This window comes from Coenobita brevimanus, chromosome 71 (genome assembly GCF_032717465.1).
Source record: "Coenobita brevimanus isolate Jiangsu-jjx chromosome 71, ASM3271746v2, whole genome shotgun sequence".
NCBI lineage: Eukaryota > Metazoa > Arthropoda > Malacostraca > Decapoda > Coenobitidae > Coenobita > Coenobita brevimanus.
In genome coordinates this window covers 49,871,103-49,893,864 of record NC_137024.1, presented here as the reverse complement: position 1 = coordinate 49,893,864, position 22,762 = coordinate 49,871,103, and the positions used below count along the sequence as shown (strand labels likewise).

The following is a 22,762-nucleotide window of genomic DNA, read 5'->3' as shown; positions in this document are numbered from 1 at the left end:
ACCATTTCAGCACGGTAAATTTCATTATTATCATTATTATTATTATTATTATTATTATACTTTTGCTGCCGCCAAACTATTTTATTCGAAGGTAAAGTGAATAAAAATCTGGAAGGCTTTTAAAACTAGTGGGGTATTTTCAAGGTAAAGATGGAAGAGAAGAGTTCTAGAAATATAATCTATAAAAAAAAAAAAAAAAAAAAAAAATGGAGAGAGAGGAGAGGGATAACTAATATAATCTCGAGGGAAACTAATGCTTGTTGGGTTGTTACGTGACCTGGGAAATTTTGAGGATTAGAGAGTGTATGAGATAAATTATTGGAGGTATCTGAGGCAGGGTGCGAGGCGTCCGGTGGTGTAGTGGAAGAACACCAGAGTCGGCAGCCGTGTCTTCAGCGCCTGTGTTGGAATCGTCAAGGGTGACGGAAGGGTATTGAATCAGGTAAAGGAAGGGTATTGAATCAGGTAAAGGAAGGGTATTGAATCAGGTAAAGGAAGGGTATTGGATCAGGTAAAGGAAGGGTATTGAATCAGGTAAAGGAAGGGTATTGGATCAGGTAAACTGCTGATAGGAAAGTGGGTTGAACTCTTGCTATTGACCCCTTGACTCTGATGAATTTTTCTCTTTACTCTTGCTGACTGTAGAAGATTTTATTTTACTTAATTTGCACAAGTGATGGGGTCAATAAGTGTATATCTGTCGCTTATATATCAGAAAGTCTCACTTAATGTAACTATAATCGTCTGGGCACACGAAGAATAAACTTAGTAATTCGGCACAAGTCTAAATAATATGGACTATGATAGCTTCGTCTAGGATCCTCTACGCCCATAAAGAAAAAATAATATGGCACTGACCTTTACTGTGTTTGTTTATGGTCAATATACCTTCAGCCCTTCGCTACAATCACTTCTTTCTTGTAGTTTATTCTTGTTACACCCAAACCACTTTGTTCAGTTTAGTTCTCACACTGAAGGGGTTAATGGGAATCTATATCTAACCCCTTCACCACGGGGAGGGGAGGGAAGGGGGTCTCTTCTAAGTTGAATAAAATCGTCTGATGGAAGCACAAATAATATACAAGTTGTCATGGCAGTGAATTGATCAATATACAAGGGATACGAGAAATATTAAGTCATCATTACAGTCAACATACATCCACTCCTTTATAACCCCATCAGGACAGCTAGGGCAGAAGTTAAGCTAATCAGTCCTCACATTTAAGGAGCGATGGACCAGCCGCTCTACCGTGAGTTGTATAATTATCAGTAAAAAAAAACCCATCCGCCTCTTGAATGACAACCATTGTAGACCATATTCGGTTCCAGTGTATTATTTCACTAGACCACCTGGCGTCCATGTATAAACAATGTACTATTTTAAAAACATGAAAAGGTACTTAACAGCTTGCAGTCTCTCTAGGTATGATTAGGGAAGGAACATATGCGTTTATTTTTTTATACAACGCAAGGTAGTGGGGAAGAAGAAGAGTAGTGTCGAAGCAGGGCGGAGTCTAATGCATCGCCCCATAACAACCTTTTCAAATGTGGGTATAATTATTGCATAAGTAAAGTTACGGCACTACGATTTCAGGACGTTCAGTTCCGGTGTGTTTTGTCCACCCTAAGAAAACCCTACGGCAGGCGATCTCCATATTTCTAAATCCTCGACTACGGGCTTTTGTTGTGACGTGAATGAAATCATCTGTCGTAGGTTGATGTAAAATACAATGTTCTTTATTCTCAGCCAAAACGTCAGTTGTGAAAGTTTTTAATAGTTTAAGTGTTCCGGGTGTGTCAATCGTGAAAGTTTTTAATAGTTTAAGTGTTCCGGGTGTGTCAATCGTGAAAGTTTTTAATAGTTTAAGTGTTCCGGGTGTGTCAATCGTGAAAGTTTTTAATAGTTTAAGTGTTCCGGGTGTGTCAATCGTGAAAGTTTTTAATAGTTTAAGTGTTCCGGGTGTGTCAATCGTGAAAGTTTTTAATAGTTTGTGTTCCGGGTGTGTCAATCGTGAAAGTTTTTAATAGTTTGTGTTCCGGGTGTGTCAATCGTGAAAGTTTTTAATAGTTTGTGTTCCGGGTGTGCCTTGACCGTAGTACCATTCCTTTTCACCTGCTGAAATACAACTAAAAGCAGTAACCGAAAATACTGTGCTTACTATTATACTGAAAATCTCATTAAACTCTTATACTTTGCCCTACCTTCACCACAGTTTAACTGCTTCATTCTTGGATCACATGGAACATTCTTACGTAATTCTATGAACCTCTGAGGAATTAGTTTGCAATCCAGTGAGCACAAGGACGTACGGGCGGACCAGCAAGAGTGAATATATAACCTCCTTCAACTCCAGTGACGGAATTAATTGAGAAATGAAAGCTAATAACTTCCAGTTTTCAGTTACTGGAGATAATATCGAAGAAAACACATTACTTATAATGTTCTCATCAATTATTTTAGTACAGGGCAATCTAGGAAAAAAATGTATTAATATAACAGAACTCTCTCTCTCTCTCTCTCTCTCTCTCTCTCTCTCTATATATATATATATATATATATATATATATATATATATATATATATATATATATACACTGTATACATCCGTTTCAGCTGGTACAAATCACCAAAATTATATAAATAAGTGCCCCACTTTCTGCATATCATATTTGGTTTTTAACTTTCGGCATCATATTCTCTGGGAGTTGGTAGCACCTGCTCCCCACACAAGAATATTGCATACAGTAGGTATTCCTTAGTGTTCTCTTAGGATATTTTCCCCCCGAATTTAAGCCATGTTTCCTTTTTTCGAAAAGGGTTAGGCGTTGTCCCTGGGTAGAGGACTTTGGTTTTGGAGCGTGTAGCACTTTATGACCGGATACCCTTCCTGATGTCTACCAATGACCCTTGGGTGGACTTGAACCTCCGACCCGTCGGGCAAAACGGAGCGCTCTGACCCACTGAGCCACGGCTTTCTTAGTATATCTTCATATCTAATTTCAACCCCTTCTACCCCGGGACGCAATTTTCATGATACTGTATTGTAGCTAACAGACGATTTCAATCAGCACAGGGATGGCTTGCTGAACTGTAGGTGTTGGATATAATCGTCATTAATTCCTTCACTAGGGGAGGCCTTATTGAGAGGATTAATATCGTCTGGATGTAGCAAGAACGTACCAATAAACAAGTCACCGGATTCATCAGTGTTGTTGACAGTCTGGCGTAAATTACCTGCATCACCATCATACCGTACTCCAACATACACTGATAGACAACACCTGATAGGGAGCCTTCGAAGACCACGAGAATTGCATCCTTGGGTCGTATATGTGGTTGCCTTAGGAGTATTCGTATCATCTCTTCCTAAGTGATTTATTCGAAACGTTACACATCGGTATCCTCTTACATGTTATTGATTCAAACTCTGTTGATGATAACACGAAATAATTAACATACATGAGAAAGTTATGTTGTAATATGCAAAAGAAATCGCTAATGAAAAGGTGCTACGAAGCCTTGTGTGCCAGTCAGACTAATGGCCTCTTGAGATAAGGTTGTTATCTGGTTGGCGATAATTTGGTACCACCTCTTATCGTTTTCTTTTATACCTCAACCCTTGACTCTGGCCACTTTTTACTTATTATTTTTTTACTTATTTATTTTTATTTTTCTGACGCCTTTACTCAGCTCAGGGAAGACTTTTGGACTGTGAGGGGATAGACACAGCTTTATAAATTCTTCTTAACCTGAGTAAAATCGTCTGCTAACAGCGAGAATAAATCACCCACACGCTATCGAATGATAGGGTTATCATCCTCCTGTACATTATTAGAGCCAGCTACGTCGACAGTCAAACACATGCATAACATCCACGAGAAATATTGACACTTCAGTACGGTAACACTTCCTTAAAATTTCCTGCAAATCTCCAGACGAATTTATTTAATTTTGGAGAGACTTTTCAAGCTGGGGAGATTATATAGAGCCATCGTTAATTTACCCCTTCACTGTGAGAGATTTATTGAAGGCTGAAGGAAATCGTCTCTACGTAGTAGTAAAAAAAATACGTCACCGGACTGGAAGGGTTAAGGATCAATACGCCAGCAAAACTGCCAAGGAAGAAGTGTTACGTAGTTTCCCATGGCAAGGATTGAGAATACCGCCTGTAGTGCAATTTTCGTAACCTGACAAAGATCCCAAACTCCTTGCAGGTCCAACGATGGCCAAATGTAGTCAGACTGAAGTGTTGATTTTGATTAGTAACCAAGGAGACTCATTCCTACGGCATAAATAAGGTTAATCGAATTTCATGCCACAACGGCTTAGTATTCAAGGCATGGAAGTGACCCAGTTCCGTCGGGTGAAGACAGACTATAAGTACATCTGAGGGGAGACCAGCCTAGACTTCTTTCACCTTAATTTTGTCCAGCTTTTCGTCCTGTTGTAGTTTATTTCACGTATTTCATTGGCAGAAGACAGCAATACGACTCAACGTGCTTCCCATAGTACTTCTTCGTGATTGGCATCGTATTCTAGTATTAATGTATTGCTGCAACTCAGCTTTCAAGAAAGAAAGATGGCAAATTTAGGCCATGTCAGAGCAAGAGAAATATAACAACAATTCATTAACTCAAACCTCAATCAAATGGCGGGAGAATCAGGGACCAGACTGAAAGATAATATAGCCTACAAAACTCTTCCTCGCATGACGAAGATTTTTGACAAAGGAACAAGAGCTATGAGAAGATTAAGCCATTTCCTTTACGTGTCCTTCCTGCAGACATCACCATAAACTTTGTGAATCAGCATCTTGAAATAACATTAGCGATTATATCAACTCCTTCAGCCCGATGACGTCTTTCTCGTCTTCTTCGAGCTGTCTCAGACCATTTTCTTTGGCGTGCGACACTCCCACGTAATGATGGGCTTAACGAAGGCTAAATCTATTTCTTCCATTTTCATTTCTGTCAAAGGATGAAAAAAAATCTGAAGGCAGCAAGATAATCCGAATCCAAAACATGCCATTGTCGTAAAGATCCCATATTCCAGATGATTTTCCACATTTTTCTAGTTCTTCGTATTCGACATGACAACTTCCTCCTGTTATGATTGCCTTCCAGATGTCTTCTCCACTATTCCCGCCGGCATTCCTTCTTTCTCGTACGTAACGGCGGAGTCTTCCAAAATCAATTCAAATATAAACCTAGACGTAACTTAGCAGAGTCTATACTAATCTAGAGAATGACCCTGAGCTACGTGAAAAAGCTACAAAAAGGATGAAAATCTCCAAGTAAAGAAGAAAATGCAGCTCCTTTAAGTCCCGGAATGCATAACTACATCACCAGACGGAATAACAGATGAACAACCTCTTCACACAAGCCAGAATCACGTTAAAAAGAAAAAGAAAAAAAGAAACCTCACAGCGAAGACGGAGTGCCAGAACTAAAAGGAGAATAAGAGTAATTTTGGGTGTTAGTCCTGAATAATGGAGGGGTGGGGGAGGGGGGACTCACCTGTTCCACCCACAAGTTGGTCGTCATGATCTGATTCTTGAGGTTCTGTGGAAAAAAAAAAAATAGAGACAATCAGATATTTATTTTCATCTATTACGGTATTATCATTACTATTACTACAACTACTACTGCTACTTCGACTACTACCACCATCACTACCACCACCACCACTATTATTACTACTACTAGGCAACTACTATTACTGTTATTATTATTTCATATAGTCATCAGCAGCATTATTATCATTATTACTATTATTATTATTATTATTATTATTATTATTATTATTAGACAGTTGAATATTCATGTCTGAAGATAATGCATTTTGACACAACCTACATCACCAGCCAAAACAGGTAAATGTTCTGTAAGTACAAAGTAATCATGAAATAATACTCTGCTACACATTACACATGAGGTGAAATATTTACCGGTATATTTTGTAACCTGTTTAAATGATTACCACATAAACAAGCGACCACTAACAATGGGAATATCAAAGCAAGAGTATTTCCGGCTGAAGTGAAATAGTTAAATGTGTTACCGGGAAAAAGAGGTAGGATGGTAATGATGATGATAATGATGACGTGATGATAATATAATAACCATCACCATCATCATTATCATCATCATCATTATTATCATCATCATCAGTATGACACAGAAAAAGCTATCACTAAAAATTATCACACATCAACAGAAATATAATTATATCAAAGCATCAGCCGCAAATGATGATGATGATGATGATGATGATGATGGTGATGATGATGATGATGAACATATTACCTTACCATACGTCAACAAAACCAATCACCAGCCAAACACTCACCAACAAACACAAACATCCCAAGCAGACGCCTCCGCCAACGCAGATCTCAAACAAATGACGGCACTGCATTACCCAGACGAGGCGGGCTTATGGCCAGCAGTCAGGCGCGTCCGGTTCTAACTTAAAAGAATAACTCATCGTCCGGTTGTAATTTAGAATAAATCACCACGGCGCCAACAATACGGGTGATTTATCTGCATATTAAGAGGGTGTCAGGATTCTCGTTTATTTGAGCGCCGCTGAAAATTCCCCAGACATATGATGTAACGCAGGAGCTGAAATTGGCGGGAAGAATGGAAGCGTGAACCGAAATTGTCTTATCTCTTTCTGTGTATATTAATTTCCTGATACTTGCATCTTAGCGATTTATTTTTGTCTACAACACTAGTCTTGAATTCCATGCTTATTTGAGAAAAAATGAAAACTTCCGAGTTATGCAAAATGATTGGATTCCGGAGTTAAAACTGGCAAGGAAAGACCGTATTGATATTAAAACGTTCTCCTCAGCTGGCTTATTCTTTACACCTCCACAGCGATTTATTCTGTCAATTACCCAATAGCCTAATTATGGCCCACTAATATATTTGAGAAGCACTGCAAATTCCTTATTTACAGAACCACGTGATTCGCAAGTTCAACAGGGAAAGAAAAACCGTACCGATATCAAGACCTGCACTGGCTTTTACATTCCCTAACACCTCTCCCTCAGTGATTTATTGTGTCTGAATTTCATCGTATGCAATTTACTCGTGTATTTGAGATGCATGCAGAAAAATCCAGAAGACGTACAAAATAATGTTCTGTGAGTTATCTTTATCTATTTATTTACTGACAAGGAAATGCCGGAATGAAAAGCACATCCTCCTCTGTTGGCTTTTTCGGAGATTTCGTAACACCTCTCCTCAGCGACTTATATGATTACCAAACACGTCTTCTCAGCTAATTATTTTCTTTATTATTAGGTTATTATTTGAGTACCTTTGAAAGCCACGTAAACTTATATAATACGCGAAGAAATCCTGTGAGGAAAGTCCGTAATGAGCTCCGATTTCTAGGTGGCACAAGAGACTTCGTAGCACGCATTCCTTAGTGATTTCTTTTGCACACTGGTATTATGCCTTAGTATTCTCTTACATGCCATTTTATCGTTTCAGTATAGAAAGTTGCACCAATAAGGGGATACTGAAATGTGGTGTGTTGAAGAAATCGCTAAAGAAGAGGTGTTACGAAATTTTCTGAGCCACTTACAATAAGACTTTGATGGTTAAACATTGTCCTCTGTTAGCGTACTGGAAGTTTCGTAACAACTCTTCTTCAGTGATTAATCTTGACTCTTACACATTAAATGTAACCCATTTATCTGAAAAATCCTGAAAATTCTGCAGATTTAAAGAATGTTCTAACAAGCGGCACGGCCCTCATCGCATATCTTTTTATTTTTATTTTTTTATAATTTTTTAGTTGTTATTGTTGAGAAACCCAGGCGTGCCTGGTCAAGTAGACCGATTAACCACAGGCAAGCAATCACTCTGCTGGGCTGTCTCGTGTAATGACCCGATGTTTCCTTGCGGCAGCCATCGCCTCGCCGCAGCGAGGCCTATTGGCGAAGCATATGGAAAAGAATGGAGGTTTGGTTCCTGAATGTAGCCTACGTCGCATTTCTCCACCTGGTTAACAGGGGCATTATACAGTAGGGGATTCTACATCACCCCGTTATATGGTTATCACCCAACGCTGTAAATGGTTTCCTAAGTTACAGGAAACAATTAGGCTTGCCATTCAGTGTAGAGTCACCTGAAATGGAAAGGTAATAACAATGGCAGGAAATAACTCGCACTATCGCAGGACATCTTAGTCCAGCTTAAAGTGGCGTCTCGTAGTGAAAGGGTCAGTGCTAATCTCCAGCGATCAATTTTCGGCCAGAGGTTTTCCCACCGCTGAATAGATCATAAGGCAACAGCAAGAATATCAGCTGTGAAAGGTCCAGATAGATGCGGGACCATCAGAATAGTAATACAGGGCTTCGCTAAAGTCTACGGAAGTGTGGCTCCCCGACTCCAATAAACACTAGTGAACGACAGAGGACACGGCCGCTTCCAGGGATACTTCCGGAACTATTAAAAAAAAAAGAGAAAAAAAAAGCTATGAGAGGTTGATTAGCATGGAAATTACTACACCAAAACATTCTCCGACACACACACACACACACACACACACACACACACACACACACACTGGCCGCATTCTCAATGACTTGGAAGATTTCGTAACAATTCTTCCTCAGCGATTTATTTCATGACATCTGAATATCTTCATGTATACTTACTGAACTAAACTGTGTCGGTATTAGAGACAACCAACACACAAGAGTAAATGAAGATGTAACAGGCACGAATAAATCGCTAGAGAAGAGGTGCTACGAAGCCTTCAAAGTCGATAATATAGGGCTTTTTATGCTGCACATTTCTCTGACGCCAGCATCTGTCGAATGTGTATCTCTTGTTTCTTATACCGTCTCTCATAAATAAACGTTCTGCCTCACCTCCTCTCTCCCTCTCTCCCCCTCACCACCTCACTACCTCGCCCCCTCCCCCTCTCCCTTCCCCCCCTGGCCCCCCCTCGTCCCTGTCCCTCCTTCCCCCCCCCAAAAAAAAAGTCCCCTCCTACCGTCACTGCTATAAATCATTTCCCTGTAACCAGATGGAGAGGCACACATTTGGATTCGAAAAAAATTAATAAAAACCTGCATCACAAACGTTTCCCCTTAAAAATTAGTCATGCAAATAAACAAGTGAAAAAATTAATGGTCTACCCGAATCTGTTTTTTCCGGCACTGGTGCAAACCCCTAGCTGTAGCCACACTGTCGAGTTTCATATTTCCCGCCCGCTACCAGATGGCGCAGGCGTCTTGGATTTCCGTGATTGCTCAACACCTCCATTTTCCGTCTCCATCCACTGAGACCACGAACGCTGGGAAATATTAACCCCTTCAAACCTGCCACATCTCTTTTATTTCACTCTGACTATTTTCAGCCGATTGTATTCCTCTTGGGAGTGAGACCTTGCTGTAACGAGGTTAATGAAGGCCTTTTAGACCCCTTCCAGCCTGAAAAATCGCTAATTTAAAAACAAAAACAAAAAAGAATACAAAACGAAGGAGTTTCATTGAAAGGATTAAAATTTAGGAGACTAAGAATAAATGACAATTAAACAACACTGGCTGGACAAATATACTAATCTCATAAATAAGGTCGTATAGTGATAAAGCAGAGACCACACACCTTATGCGGGTATCCACAAACAAAATGTCGGGACTGGCCATACTGACGGGTCCTATTCCACATGGCAGAGGTGGTTCCCTATCACTTCTCACTTGGCGATTTAGTTTGCATAATATCCCTTTGCTATAATGATCTCGTATATTATTACTGTTTGTAATATACCGTAGACATAGTTTGCATCAGTAACACGCAGGTGAATACTAAGGTGTGACAGGTAGAACAAGTCGCTTAGGGAGAGGTGTTACGAAATCTTTAAAGCCACTAAGAATACGATCCTTAACATCTTTCCACATTCTGTTCTTGCTGTTTATACGATCTTTATCCAGTTTACGGGTGACTTTGGAATTTCGCTGGCTGAGTATAACCTTCCTAACTACTACACTCCTTGGCGACGCTTTCTACGCTAAATCAGATCGTGTGACAGCACTAAGCTATAAAGTACGTCATCGGGCTGAAGGGTTAAACACAAGGCACAGGTATATTGGTGGTGACGTCATAATCATGCATGATGTCAAGATGGATAGAGTGGTGGTGACGTCATAACCACATATCACAACAGCACAGCATTTTCATCATACCCATCTTCTCTACACACAATTTTATTTAACATAAGGAATTCCTCTATTGCTGGAAGGCTTTATGAAAGAATGAAGGATCTGTCTAATCCGAAGTTCCCAAAATATCTTCTAAGCTAAATAAAATCGTCTGGAGATAGCGTAAAGATAATAAAACGTCGTCGGCCTGAATAGGTTAAACTGAATCTAAAGGCTTCTTAGTACTGATGGCATTACTATTAAAACTGGTGTGCACAAGCCAACATTTATTTATTCTTTCGTTATTTCTTTCTCTTATGAGGATTTCTCAAGAGAGTGATCGTGAAAGGATATACCTGACCTTTCTGGACCGCTGCTGACTGCGCTGTGTGACGTGGAATGCAGGCTAATTACGTGGAACAGTAATTACAGGTGTTAATGACCGTCGCTAATTAGAAGCTTGTTGACACTTTCACGTTCTCAGTTTTGGCCTCTTCACTACGATGACTTATTTTCAACTTTATTAGTGTTCTCCCCAGACGGTTTGAGTCAATTTGGTAAAGAGTTCTCGTGGTGAAGGGGTGAATGGATTAGGCTGTGTCTGAAGCCTCTACGTAGCTCCTGAGGTCAATAAAATCGTGTGGAAAAAATATATACGGTAAAAATCCGTCATTGGTTTGGAGGGGTTAATAAAATGACCCTAAAGTAATTGGTGACACGATGCTGTGATTTGGGTTGCGTAGATAAAAAACAGAGAAAAAGAAGAAAAGAAATTCAGTGTTACCAAAGCAGTGTTTCAATGTCTATCTTTCCTGCTGAGTAAAATGCCACACTGAGGGAAAGGGCCTAGACAAAGGGGGGGAGAGGAGAGAGAGAGAGAGAGAGAGAGAGAGAGAGAGAGACTCTGTTCTGTGTTATGTACAGGACGTGTGTACAGCCCCACCGGGTGTGTAGGCATGGGGTGTGTTCAGATGTACTACAGGCTGAGTCAGAAGTCTGGAAACATGGGGATGGACCTCACACTGAGGATATCCCGTCATGTGCCCTTTATCCTGTGTTCCTAGACTTTTGACTCACCCTGTACATGGAAGAAACGAACAATGTAAAGTCTGTATCTATATAAGCAGTATCTTCCGGTTACATGGCATTTCTGATTTGCAGTAGTAGTAGTAGTAGTAGTAATAATAATAATAATAATAATAATAATAATAATAATAATGCCATGATCGAGACAATTATTGGTTACCTAGCCTTGGTATTAGTAACACCTTCAGCCCCAGGACGCCAGATCACCCTGTTCGGTTCAAGAGGGTAACTTTTCCAATCGGAGGAGTTAGCTACAGCCTTGGTCAGCCCTGTCACTTCTGGGGTGATGTACTAAGCCGAATAAAATCGTCTGGAAGCAACAAAATAAAAATAATCTCTCGAAGTGAAGGGGTTAAAACTTAAGACACTATATGGCACTTAAGTTCTAGGCCGATATTGTCATCAAGTTAGGAAGCTCCCTGACACCTTTTCCTTAGAGATTTATTCCTGGATACGTCTGGCTAATATCGTTTTGTGTGTTATTTATGCCGTGTATGGTGATATTAGAATGATTTAAGTGACACAGATGACGGCAAGGTGTATTAGGTAAAATAAATCACCTGCCTCTCCTATTATTCGTTGTAGTTGTCAGGGGTGTACAGAGGCCAGACACACCACACACCAGTCCATCAAGGTTTTGTGCTTCTCGGTGCCACAGGAGGCTTCGTTGCACGTTTCCTCAGCGATTTATGTGCTTATTTCTTCGTTTTTATTTTCTATTTTCTTCACACTACATCTTAACAGTCTCTCGTATAGTGCTTATATGTTTTAAATAACGATACTGAAAATACCTCCATCCGTAACAAGTGGATAATGAGATGTATACGTTCAGAATAAACCGCAGAGTAAATTGTTATAAAATCTCCACAGCATTCAGAAAACGACCCATAAACTACCGTCAGAATTTTTGGTTCTTGCGTTTTCTTTCACAGGTGAAGGTGTTATCATACATCCGTAACGAGGATATTCCGAAATAATTGGCTGTAGTGTTTGGCTGGCCTGTACTGTAATGATCAGGGCTGGTGCTGTGTTTCTGGTGGGGGATGGATGGGCAGGGTGCATCAGACAAGAAGGCAGGGAAAAACATGTGGCTGATATCGTACACTTCTCTGCCATATTATGATTGGGCGAATTATGGCAGCCAGGGATTCAGTCAGTAGTCGACATTACTTTCCTTATTACACACACACACACACACACACACACACACACACACAGGATAAATATAGTTCTCTTCCTCCATACTAACTGGTATTCAACCCAAGCTTTCTGTTCGCAAGACACTGAATATATAATCATGTTTCAATAACCGTACCGTGAATCAGCCGTGCCTGATAACATGTACTATGAATCAGCCGTACTTGATAACTATGCATCATGAATTAGACGCACTTCAAAAACTGTGTACCGTGAATCATGCATACTTCAATAACCGTGTACCGTGAATCAGATGTACTTCAATAACCGTGTACCGTGAATCAGACTTACTTAAAAAACCGTATACCGTGAATCAGACGTACTTAAAAAACCGTGTATCGTGAATCAGACGTACTTAGGTAAATGGTAAGCTGGGAATCAGTTGGTTGTCCATTCTTCCGACTATCAAAACTCGCCATTTCTTCATTCACTATCTCTGCGTTTTCTTAAGTTTGTCTACACTTCACTAACGCGTCACTGATCCGTCTTAAGGTGTTGGTGAGGCAGTGGTGGTGTGGGGGTGATCAGCTTACTGGTGGTGCATGCCCGCCGTAATGGGGAAGGGCGGTAAGCAGAGAGTTTAGAAGAGCGGTGACCAGAGTAGTAGTGACACAGATGCAACACAGAGGCAAAGAGAGAACGGTTGAAGGGAGTCGGTGAAAGAAGTGAAGGTGGTGAGATGAAATGCTCTTTGACTCCATGCTATTTAGAGTTGTATGTATTAGATAATCCACACACACACACACACACACACACACACACACACACACGAGAGATTTATATTTGTTTATTTTGGGATGCTTTTTTGACGGTGCCGAAAACCTCACCAATCCGCCTCGTGGGATCTGGTAAACAAAGACGACGAGTCAACAGTAAATAGTAAACAAATAAACAAACGATAAGTAAACAGTGGGGCAAACACGAGACTGGATACACACACACACACACACACACACACACACACACACACACACACACACACACACACACACACACACACACACGACAGACAGCATTAAAGGGTAACAATGACATGCAAAAAGACAGAAACGATATAAACAGACAGACAGAAAGACAGACACTGAGGACAGAGTTAATAGAAGCGGGTAGACAGGAAGAAAGATAAAGAGACGGGCAGTACATACGAGTAATACAGACAAGCAATGAGAGAGAAAATGTACAGATTGGAAAAGGTGATAAAAACAAAGATGCCACGTAGGAGGGGACAGATTGTACTGAATAGGGGTAAATTGAAAGGCAGACGAAACAAAAGGACGCGAACAAGGGTGGAACAGACAGACAAAAGCAGACACGGACAGCAGTGATAAAGCCTCAAACGACAGATAGATGGATAAGGGTATGTACTGAACAGATAGTAAGATACACAGATTAAGATAAAAAGACAGACAGAATTGGTTCAGCTGAGTTGTAAATAGACTGATAGGTAGGTAAAGATGGACTGACAGATAGCTTGACTGATCGATAGACAGACAATGGCAGGCAGATAGTTATAGACAGATGGATAGACGGATAGATAGATAAATAGTTGGATAGACAGATAGACAATATCAGACAGATTCAGATAGTGATAGATGCATAAATATTCAGACAGACAGCTGGTAGATAAATTGACAGAAGTGATCTAGGCGGACACAGATGGCATTGAAAGACACACATACACTTACAGCAGGGACCGACAGACAGACAGGCAGACAGAGATACCAGCAGACAGAAAGGCGGCACAGGTTGATAGACTAGCGATGTAGCTACAGTTGATTTAAAGAGAATTGACAGAATGGGAGAGAGAGAGATAGATAGAGAGAGAGAGAGAGAGAGATATGAAGCTCAGGTGAGATAACAACAACAATAGGATTTAAACCCAGCTGTCACACCACAATACACCACAACACCACACCACTGTAGCACCACACTTCACTACACTGCAATATCATACCACAATACCGCACCACAATACCACACTTCACTACCATACCACAGTACACCACAATGCCACACCACAGTACCACCCCACTTCACCACCACACCACAGCACCACAATATAACACACCAGTACCACAAAAGACACTTCATCACAACCCCAATCTTCATTACATCACATCATAATACACCACAATACAGTATCACACCATACCACAAATATCAGACTATAAAGCATACCGCTATACCATACATCACATCACACCACACAACACCCCACCACATCACACCACATCACACGATAATAATACACTTCACTATACCACAGTACCACACCATATTACATCACACTACTCATCACACCACAACATATCACACAACACTGAAATATTCCATACTACTCCATTACAGTCACACCATAATACCACAGCACATCACATTAATACAACCACATCAAAACACAATCACAACCACACATTTGTTCCGTAACACAAACATTTCATTATGTTACTACAGTACCACACCACAACCACTGTTATTATCACTATACTTCCAACTACAAGTACACAATAAAAATCTATAACACCATCTCATAATCACCACACACTAAAGCACATTACTACAATTACCACATTCATATCACCACCACACGCCACAGCCACCACAACCACATATAGTCACTACTCAAACATACCACCACCACCACCACCACCATCAGAACACCCCAAACCACATCACCACAACCATAGTAACCACTATTATAATTACACCACCACCACCACACACCACACCACACCCCCAACCAAAACACACCACTACAACCACACCACATTCCAAACCAAAACACACCACCACACCAAGCACCACTACAACCAAACCACATCCCAAATTAAAAACCACACTGCACAGAACACGCCACAGACCACCACACAGCCCACCACAACACCCCCAAACAAGGCCAGACTCCCAGCGTTGAACGAGGGGTGGCGGGGTAACCAATCTCGTTGACCGCCCCCATAAGGAAGTAAGAGGATTAACAGGACGCTACACAGAAAGTTGCCTTTTTCAGTCTGCCCTGCTGCGGCTAACACCATTTTTTTGCCCTCACGCTGGTTTGGTTTTATGATTTACAACTATTAATACTCGCTTTATGATGTACAACTACTGATACTCGTACTTGACTCTTTAAATCCTTCAGCCAGAGGACGTATTTTTATTTTCCTCCATGCTGTCTCCAAAACGATACTATTTAATTGCCAGAATAGACAAATAAAGGAAGGGTTAAGGAATGTTGTATATAATTTCTTCAGTTTGAAAAGTCTCTCCGAAGCTGAATAAAATTGCCTGGCATAAGCAAGAATACAATATAAAGAACTCGGACAGAAGGGATTACTCGTTCAGTGATATATATATATTTTTTTTACTTTTAAATTGCTGTCTCCATCTCCAAACGACGTAATTTCGAATAGGGGAGGTTTTAAGAACTGAATGTGTTATAGTCTTCAGTAACACCTTCAGTAGGACATATTTCCATAGTTAATTAAAATTATCCGGAAGTAACAATAGTAAACTACTGATGCCAAACCCTTTAATAGTCGTTCATTTGATTTACAACTACTACTGTAAGACTATTTAATATTTGTTTACTTCATTTACAACTAGTAATATGGAAGCTTTTATTATTTGTCCACCTGATTTACAACTACTAATAAAGGGTTTTTTACAAGACGTCATCAAACCTAATGTCCGCCATGACAGAGTAAGTCAACAGTATATGAAGCTATCTGCCTTTCATTCTCGGCGTGATAAATCGTGTTCTTGCAGCGTCCACGGCTGTCAAAGCAGAAATGATCAAGAGAAACACTTACAATACTACAGGATACGGAAGACAAGAACCACTTTAAAAATGAAGAGACGTCTATGGCTTGCTCGGCAGAGTTTTGGATATTATCGTGATCTGAACAGTTCATTTTGCCTCACGTATGTAAAGATGATATATTTCGATCTAAAATGTTCCTCAGTAATTTTAATGACAGATAGTCTGGTGGCACATTTGAGATAGTGAATTAGTCAGTCTTCACAAATGGGGACACAATGGCCTCAGCATGGAGGGGCCTGGGGGAGCCCGGGTCCTCCAGTCAGACCCTTGCCCTCTTCACTTGGCCCACTTCCAATGGAAATTTTGGATCGTCAACATACCGTGCTCACTTGCAGGCCTAGTGTCAGATGTGCCCCCAGGATACAAACAATATGAGTGTAAGCTTTAAGACTTCCATAACTTTTGAGATCAGTGGCTGTGTATGGAATTGGTGAAAATATCATATAATTAACAATGTCTGGGAAACTTATTCCAGAAAGCACATCCTAATCACTGGATAAGTTGATCGTTAAGTATGGAGCTTCATAAATTATTCTAATTTCTCTCACATAACGTGTCTTCTTTTCTTGCTCAAAATTATTCTTGTACAAGAATGGAGCTCTGGACAGACTTTTCCATGTGTTGGTAAAGAGAGATATAAATTGAAAATTCTTTCCAAGACTCCGTGTAGTTTAAGTTCATTGTTTACGTTGCTCTCTCTTCGCCATGACGGCACATCCAAGTTAATGACGTCAGTGCAAACCCTCTCTTAGTAATCCTTGTGTGTATATATATATATATATATATATATATATATATATATATATATATATATATATATATATATATACATATAGAAACTTTAATACTAAATCCTTCAACCTGCTGACTACTGTGACGACTTTTGTATTATATTCTTACCACCAGACGGTATTTACTCAGAAAGGACAGAGTAATCAAATCAAAACGTTTTAATAATTTTTAACTTCGCTAAAAGAGACCTTTAAGATAAATTAAATCGTTTGGTGGTAGGAACTGAGAGAGAGAAAGAGAGAGAGAGAGTACTAACGGTCTTTTTTTTTTTTTTTTTTTTTTTTTTGCACTTACATTTTGTCACGCTAAGTACATTTCTAAGTGTGTTTAGGAGTCTTTCACAAAATTTTAACCTTTTGATGCCGACGATTTAAACTATCATGTTCATGCTGCCGCCAGATGATTTTATTCAGATTAGGAGTGAAATTTAGCCACATACCGGTACGGGTTGAAATAATCCCCACCAAGTCTCTAAAGATAATGGACTCATCTTTGTCTTGACAATGAAACCTTAGAAGCTGGAAATATATTCTCGAATATTAACGGCACTGCAAAAATATTGAAACGCAAACACTATAATACATTCCATATATAACCCCTTCTAAATATGAGATGTGGTGACGTAAGACTACAGAAATAACTATCAAACATGCTTGAACTATCCAAAGTAATCAGATAGTACTTTTTCTTTTTCGGCGTTGTTGTTATTAGGTAAATGTAACGGACAATATTACTGCACATCGATGCTAAGCACAGTAGCTACAACGAACACGTGCTGTTAAAGGTTACCCACCTCACCATGCAAGAACCAAAACTGTACGAGAAACACCAATGCTGTGGCAACGGGAATGGATAGCATCAGAAACCAAATCTTCCACACAGATATGTATGTTCTTGTAAAAGTATATAAACACTGAATAAACTCACAACAGCTTTGGGACAATAAATTTCTCACGGGAAAACACAATGCAATTCCAGTTAATGTTTCGAGGTGTTTTTATCAGAAATGTTTTTGAGAATCCCATGAAAAGCACCGAGAACGGGAAAGGGAGGAGGCAGAGTTCCAACAATGGCTTCACCCTCCAGCACACAGCCTATTCGCCTCTTTTATTCCAACAAGCCATAAATTTTGTAGCTAGTCACGTGGAACTCAGATAAGAAAAAAAAAAAAAAAGACAAGAAACACACTGAGGTAAGCAATCCTGTACATATGAATATTTTTGTCCCCACCTTTACGGTAGCTATTGTCGAGGGAAAAACTGTGGGAATATAACAGCGTACATAAATTCACTCAAGGCTGTATTTCATGAGCAGCTTCACTTATATTCCGAACACCAGCGAAAATATTAAATGGATGCCGATTGTCTCCCTTTTACCAGAGCCGGATAGATCACACGGATTTATGAGACACGTTTCCATGCAAATTACAAAGTTGTGGAGAGCGAAACCACGAGTTATTTACAAGGCGGCTCATTAGGCCAGGCGGTGATGGAGGAGGGAGAGGGTGATAATGTAATGCTGTTTTTGTTGCTACTGAGCTGTCTTAATTTATAGGAATGCTGTGCTGCCTTCATTAGTGTTACTGCACTGTCATTACTATAGTTGCTGCTGTATTTCTGGACTATACTAATGCTGTACCATTGATTCTTTTGATATGCTGAGTGATCTTTGAAATATTACGGTAAACATAACATAATAACGTGATTCTGCTCAGGTGTTGCAGTGTGCGATTATTGTTAGAGTTGATATGCGTTGGACGATAAATACTCATACTCATTATTATCTGTGTCCTGTTATGCGTCAAGCTGTTGTCCTTACTGAACTATAAATGACATCTGTTGTTTTCTGTGGATTATTTTACCTATGTTATTGATGCTGTGTTCTGAAGGACGTTGGTTACTGCATTATGACTAGTTGTACTTGTAATCTTGCTGATGTTATTATCCGCCATCGGAGGTTTGTTTGTTTGTTTGTTTGTCCTCGATATATCCAAAAGTTCTCAATTAATTTCAATGAAGTTTTATAGAACGGTGGGCCATGGGCCATGAAAAAACTTATAACATTTTGGGGCGGATCCGGATCGGGATCGGGATCCTGTGTATCCCGCACAATACAAGTTCTCAATGAATTTCAATGAAATTTTGTGGAAGGGTGGGCCATGAGCCAAGGAAGAACTGATTACATTTTGGGGCGGATCCGGATCCGGCATTGGCGGAGGTATGCGCTCTCTGAATGTTTTCTAGCTTTTAGCCGTATTCTGAAAGCTGTGATATGTATTGTTTTGCACCTTTTTATGATTATTGGAGCATTTTGGACTAAATGATTTTCCTCATTCAGATCATGGAGCAACAGTGCAATATTCTTGCGAAATGTTACATTTGCCATATAGATTAAGAGAGTGTACTCTCTCTCTCTCTCTCTCTTTCTATTTCCAACGGAATTTCCACGGTTTTCTCGTGTTGCATTGTGGCCCTTCTCTCTTATCCCTGCCGGCTTCGGCTGGAGGGCTTGGTCAGGAGGGGGAAGCCTTCTCGCTTTGCTATCCTTATCTTCAGCTCCTAAAATTACATACCATAGTCACAGTCTTCCTTACAGCAAACAGCCTCGAATGTACCACTAGGCCTGTTGTTTGCTTTAATTTCTACTCCTTTGTACTTCTGTACTAACGTAGGAAAGGCCTCTTTTATTAATCATGTCAACACTTCACATCGATAACGTATTTTTTATTTATTTTCTAAAGCCAGATGATTTTACTGAATTTAGGAAAGACTGTTCGAACTAGAGTTTGGTAGGCTGCTGTATAGCCAGTATTATTTCCTTAAACACGAGGTTTTCATAAAGTTGAATAGAACTGTGTGACTAGCAAAAAAAAAAAAAAAAAAAAAGTCACCGAACTGAAGTTGTTAAAGACTGTACTACGATCAAATCTACCCCCCCCCCAATTGGCAAGGCCCCTCCTAAGCTGAATAAAATCATCTGGGAAGGCAGGAGTCACATACAACAAACTTTATGGAAGGGAAAAGGTTGATAAATTTTCTGTTACTTTCTTGCGAGTCAACTACTGTATCATTTTTTAGACATACAATAATCCAGGACTCGCTGATGCCAACGGGTTATATCATCTTTGGATCTGGAGGCTTCGCAATACTTTTTCCTTACCAATTTATCCTGCATACACCTTAATGTTCTCCTTTAGGCTATTTACATTTTTCCGATATCGACACAGTTTGCTCATATGAGTAATGTACACGCGATGTAGCAGGAAGGTAAATCGCCGAGGAGCAGGTGTTACGCATTATCCAAATCAAAGCCAGTAAGAATACGGTCCTTTAACTCTTCTAGTACGATTTTTTTTTTTTTTCGTATTCATGCCTCCGGCAGACGATTTTATTCAGCTCTGGCGACAATTCTGTTAGTGAAAGTATTAGAATTTATCTCCTTAAACCCTTTCAAACTGAGTAATTTTTTTTTTTTTTTTCAATACACGTTACTACTGTATTATTTTATTCGGTCTTTGGGTGACGTCTCTTCGTGGCGCGTTAAAAACAATTTCCCTAAACCCCTTCAATCAAAGACGTATTTTACCTCATTTTATTCTTGTTGCTACCACGCCATCTTAAGCAGACAACGGAACACCTCTCGTACTGACGGGGTAAACGGAGGCTCCTGTATATCGCCCCCCCTCCCCCCAGTCTGAAAAATCTATCCAAGGCTGAGTAAAATAGACCAATGGGTGGAAGAGTGTACCATAAAAAAACATCTTGGTTGGACAGAGTTATTTTCTTTACACCAGGACGTAGCCCATTCATTCTTTCTTTCTTTCTTTCTTTCTTATATCACGTTACCTCCACATGATTATAATTAGCAGTGGGGGAAACTTTTTTAATGAGGGTTGGATACAGTTACCCAAAACCCCTTTATCTCCAGGATGGCTTTTTACATTCACTTATGCTCAATACTAAGGAATATATTTTTACTGATAACTTCCAGACAAACAACCCAAGCTGAAACAGTGTGACAGATGCGGTAGTTATGGCAGCAGTATATAATTATTAATGGCTCGCCCACCTGTTTTAATACTTCAACATCTGCTTCGATGATACGCAAAAAAATCTAATATTTACCACTGCACACACAAACATAACAATCACAGACATAAATAATTTCATCTATGCTTCAAAATGTCTATTCATCTCAGCAAGTGTCTTATATTATTTCGTTCCATTTTCATTGTTATTAGTTTCTTTTAAGGCGTAGTATGAACGTACAAAGGAGGTATGAAGTGACGAGAACGTTTGTAATACTTTCTTTCTGCAGCCATCAAAGAGCCAGTGTTTTATCGAGGACTTACTACCACCAGCGTCCTAGTAAAGGTAAGCTGTAACTCAAAATATTTCGTGTTAAAATCGTATGATAGGTTATACACTGTAAGCTACAGTACATTAGTCATTATTACACCCACGCAAGCTAAAAAAAAAACTGATCTGTGTTTGTGTGTGTGTGTGTGTGTGTGTGTGTGTGTGTGTGTGTGTGTGTGTGTGTGTGTGTGTGTGTGTGTGTGTGTGTGTGTGTGTGTGTGATTTGTATAACTGAGATAGTTTTTATTCAACAGATTTTATTCCATTTTTATTGAAGTTAATGGATTAGCTGAGGGTTAACCAAGAGGCTGACCCAGTGCGTTTGGGACTAATGGGTCAATGGTCAAAGTCACATGGCAAGGTCAACTTAAAAGGCTTTAATATGTTTTAGACCAGCCCAGGGCCTTGGACCAGCCTCACGGTAAGGGCTGAGGGTAAGGCATGAACGAAGGGAGTCGAATATGAAAATAATCAGGCAAAGGTCAAGGTCACATGGTAAGGCCAAAATTCGACCCGTGTGACTGTGTGTGTGAACAAAAGAACTAAAAGTTTTGATCTGATATGAATCAAACTTAGTGGAAGGTATGTTGGTTAGCCAAGGGGCAGACCTGTTGTACTTGAAAACAAGAGACAAAGATCAAAGTCACAGGCTAAAGTTTGTTTAAACAGCTTTTATCCAATTCAGCCAACTTGGTGGAAAGGTTTAGGGAAAAGGAAAGCTGAAAACACTTTATTTTGGAGAATATCATTCTAAGATCAAGGTCATGTAAGGTCACAACACAAGGTCAAAGGTTCGACCACATAACCCACACAGTTTTGATTAAGTTTGGATCAAACTTGACGAACAGTTTCGATTTGGAGAACAATTGGTTGAAGGTCAAGGTCACTGGGTCATGTCAACCCAAACACTTATCATTCAGTTCAAACAAAACGTCGCCGAACGATTGCAGGTCAGGTATGAATTAAATATTTCGATTTTGATAACAATCGATCGAAGGACAATGTTACAGAACAAAGTCAGTTGTTTGGCCCTTATAATAATAAGACAGCGGTTGTTGTAATCACTGTATGTTCTTTCCTGTTTATTTATTTACAACTGCTCACATCTGTTTTTGTCTTTTTGTAGCTAAGAATATGATACACAAAGAAAAGATTTCCTAAACAGTATGTACTTGAAACACACACACACACACACACACACACACACACACACACACACACACACACACACACACACACACACACACACACACACACACACACACACACACACAATATAACTGCAAACAAATGTGTATCGGTCCATATCAGCGTGTGTGTCTGGAAATGCAATCCAATTGGAGTGAGGG

The 22,762-nt window shown here is 39.8% G+C and overlaps 1 protein-coding gene across 1 annotated transcript in view; it reads right to left on the bottom strand.

The window, feature by feature from the left end:
- Positions 1-22,762, bottom strand: part of LOC145406639 (acetylcholine receptor subunit alpha-like) — a 606,054-nt gene that overhangs the window by 209,887 nt on the left and 373,405 nt on the right. The window contains exon 2 of the mRNA XM_080277717.1: positions 5,518-5,562. Within this exon, the coding sequence (XP_080133843.1) occupies positions 5,518-5,544 (27 nt within the window). The 5' untranslated portion in view covers positions 5,545-5,562. The remainder of the gene's footprint in view (positions 1-5,517; positions 5,563-22,762) is intronic.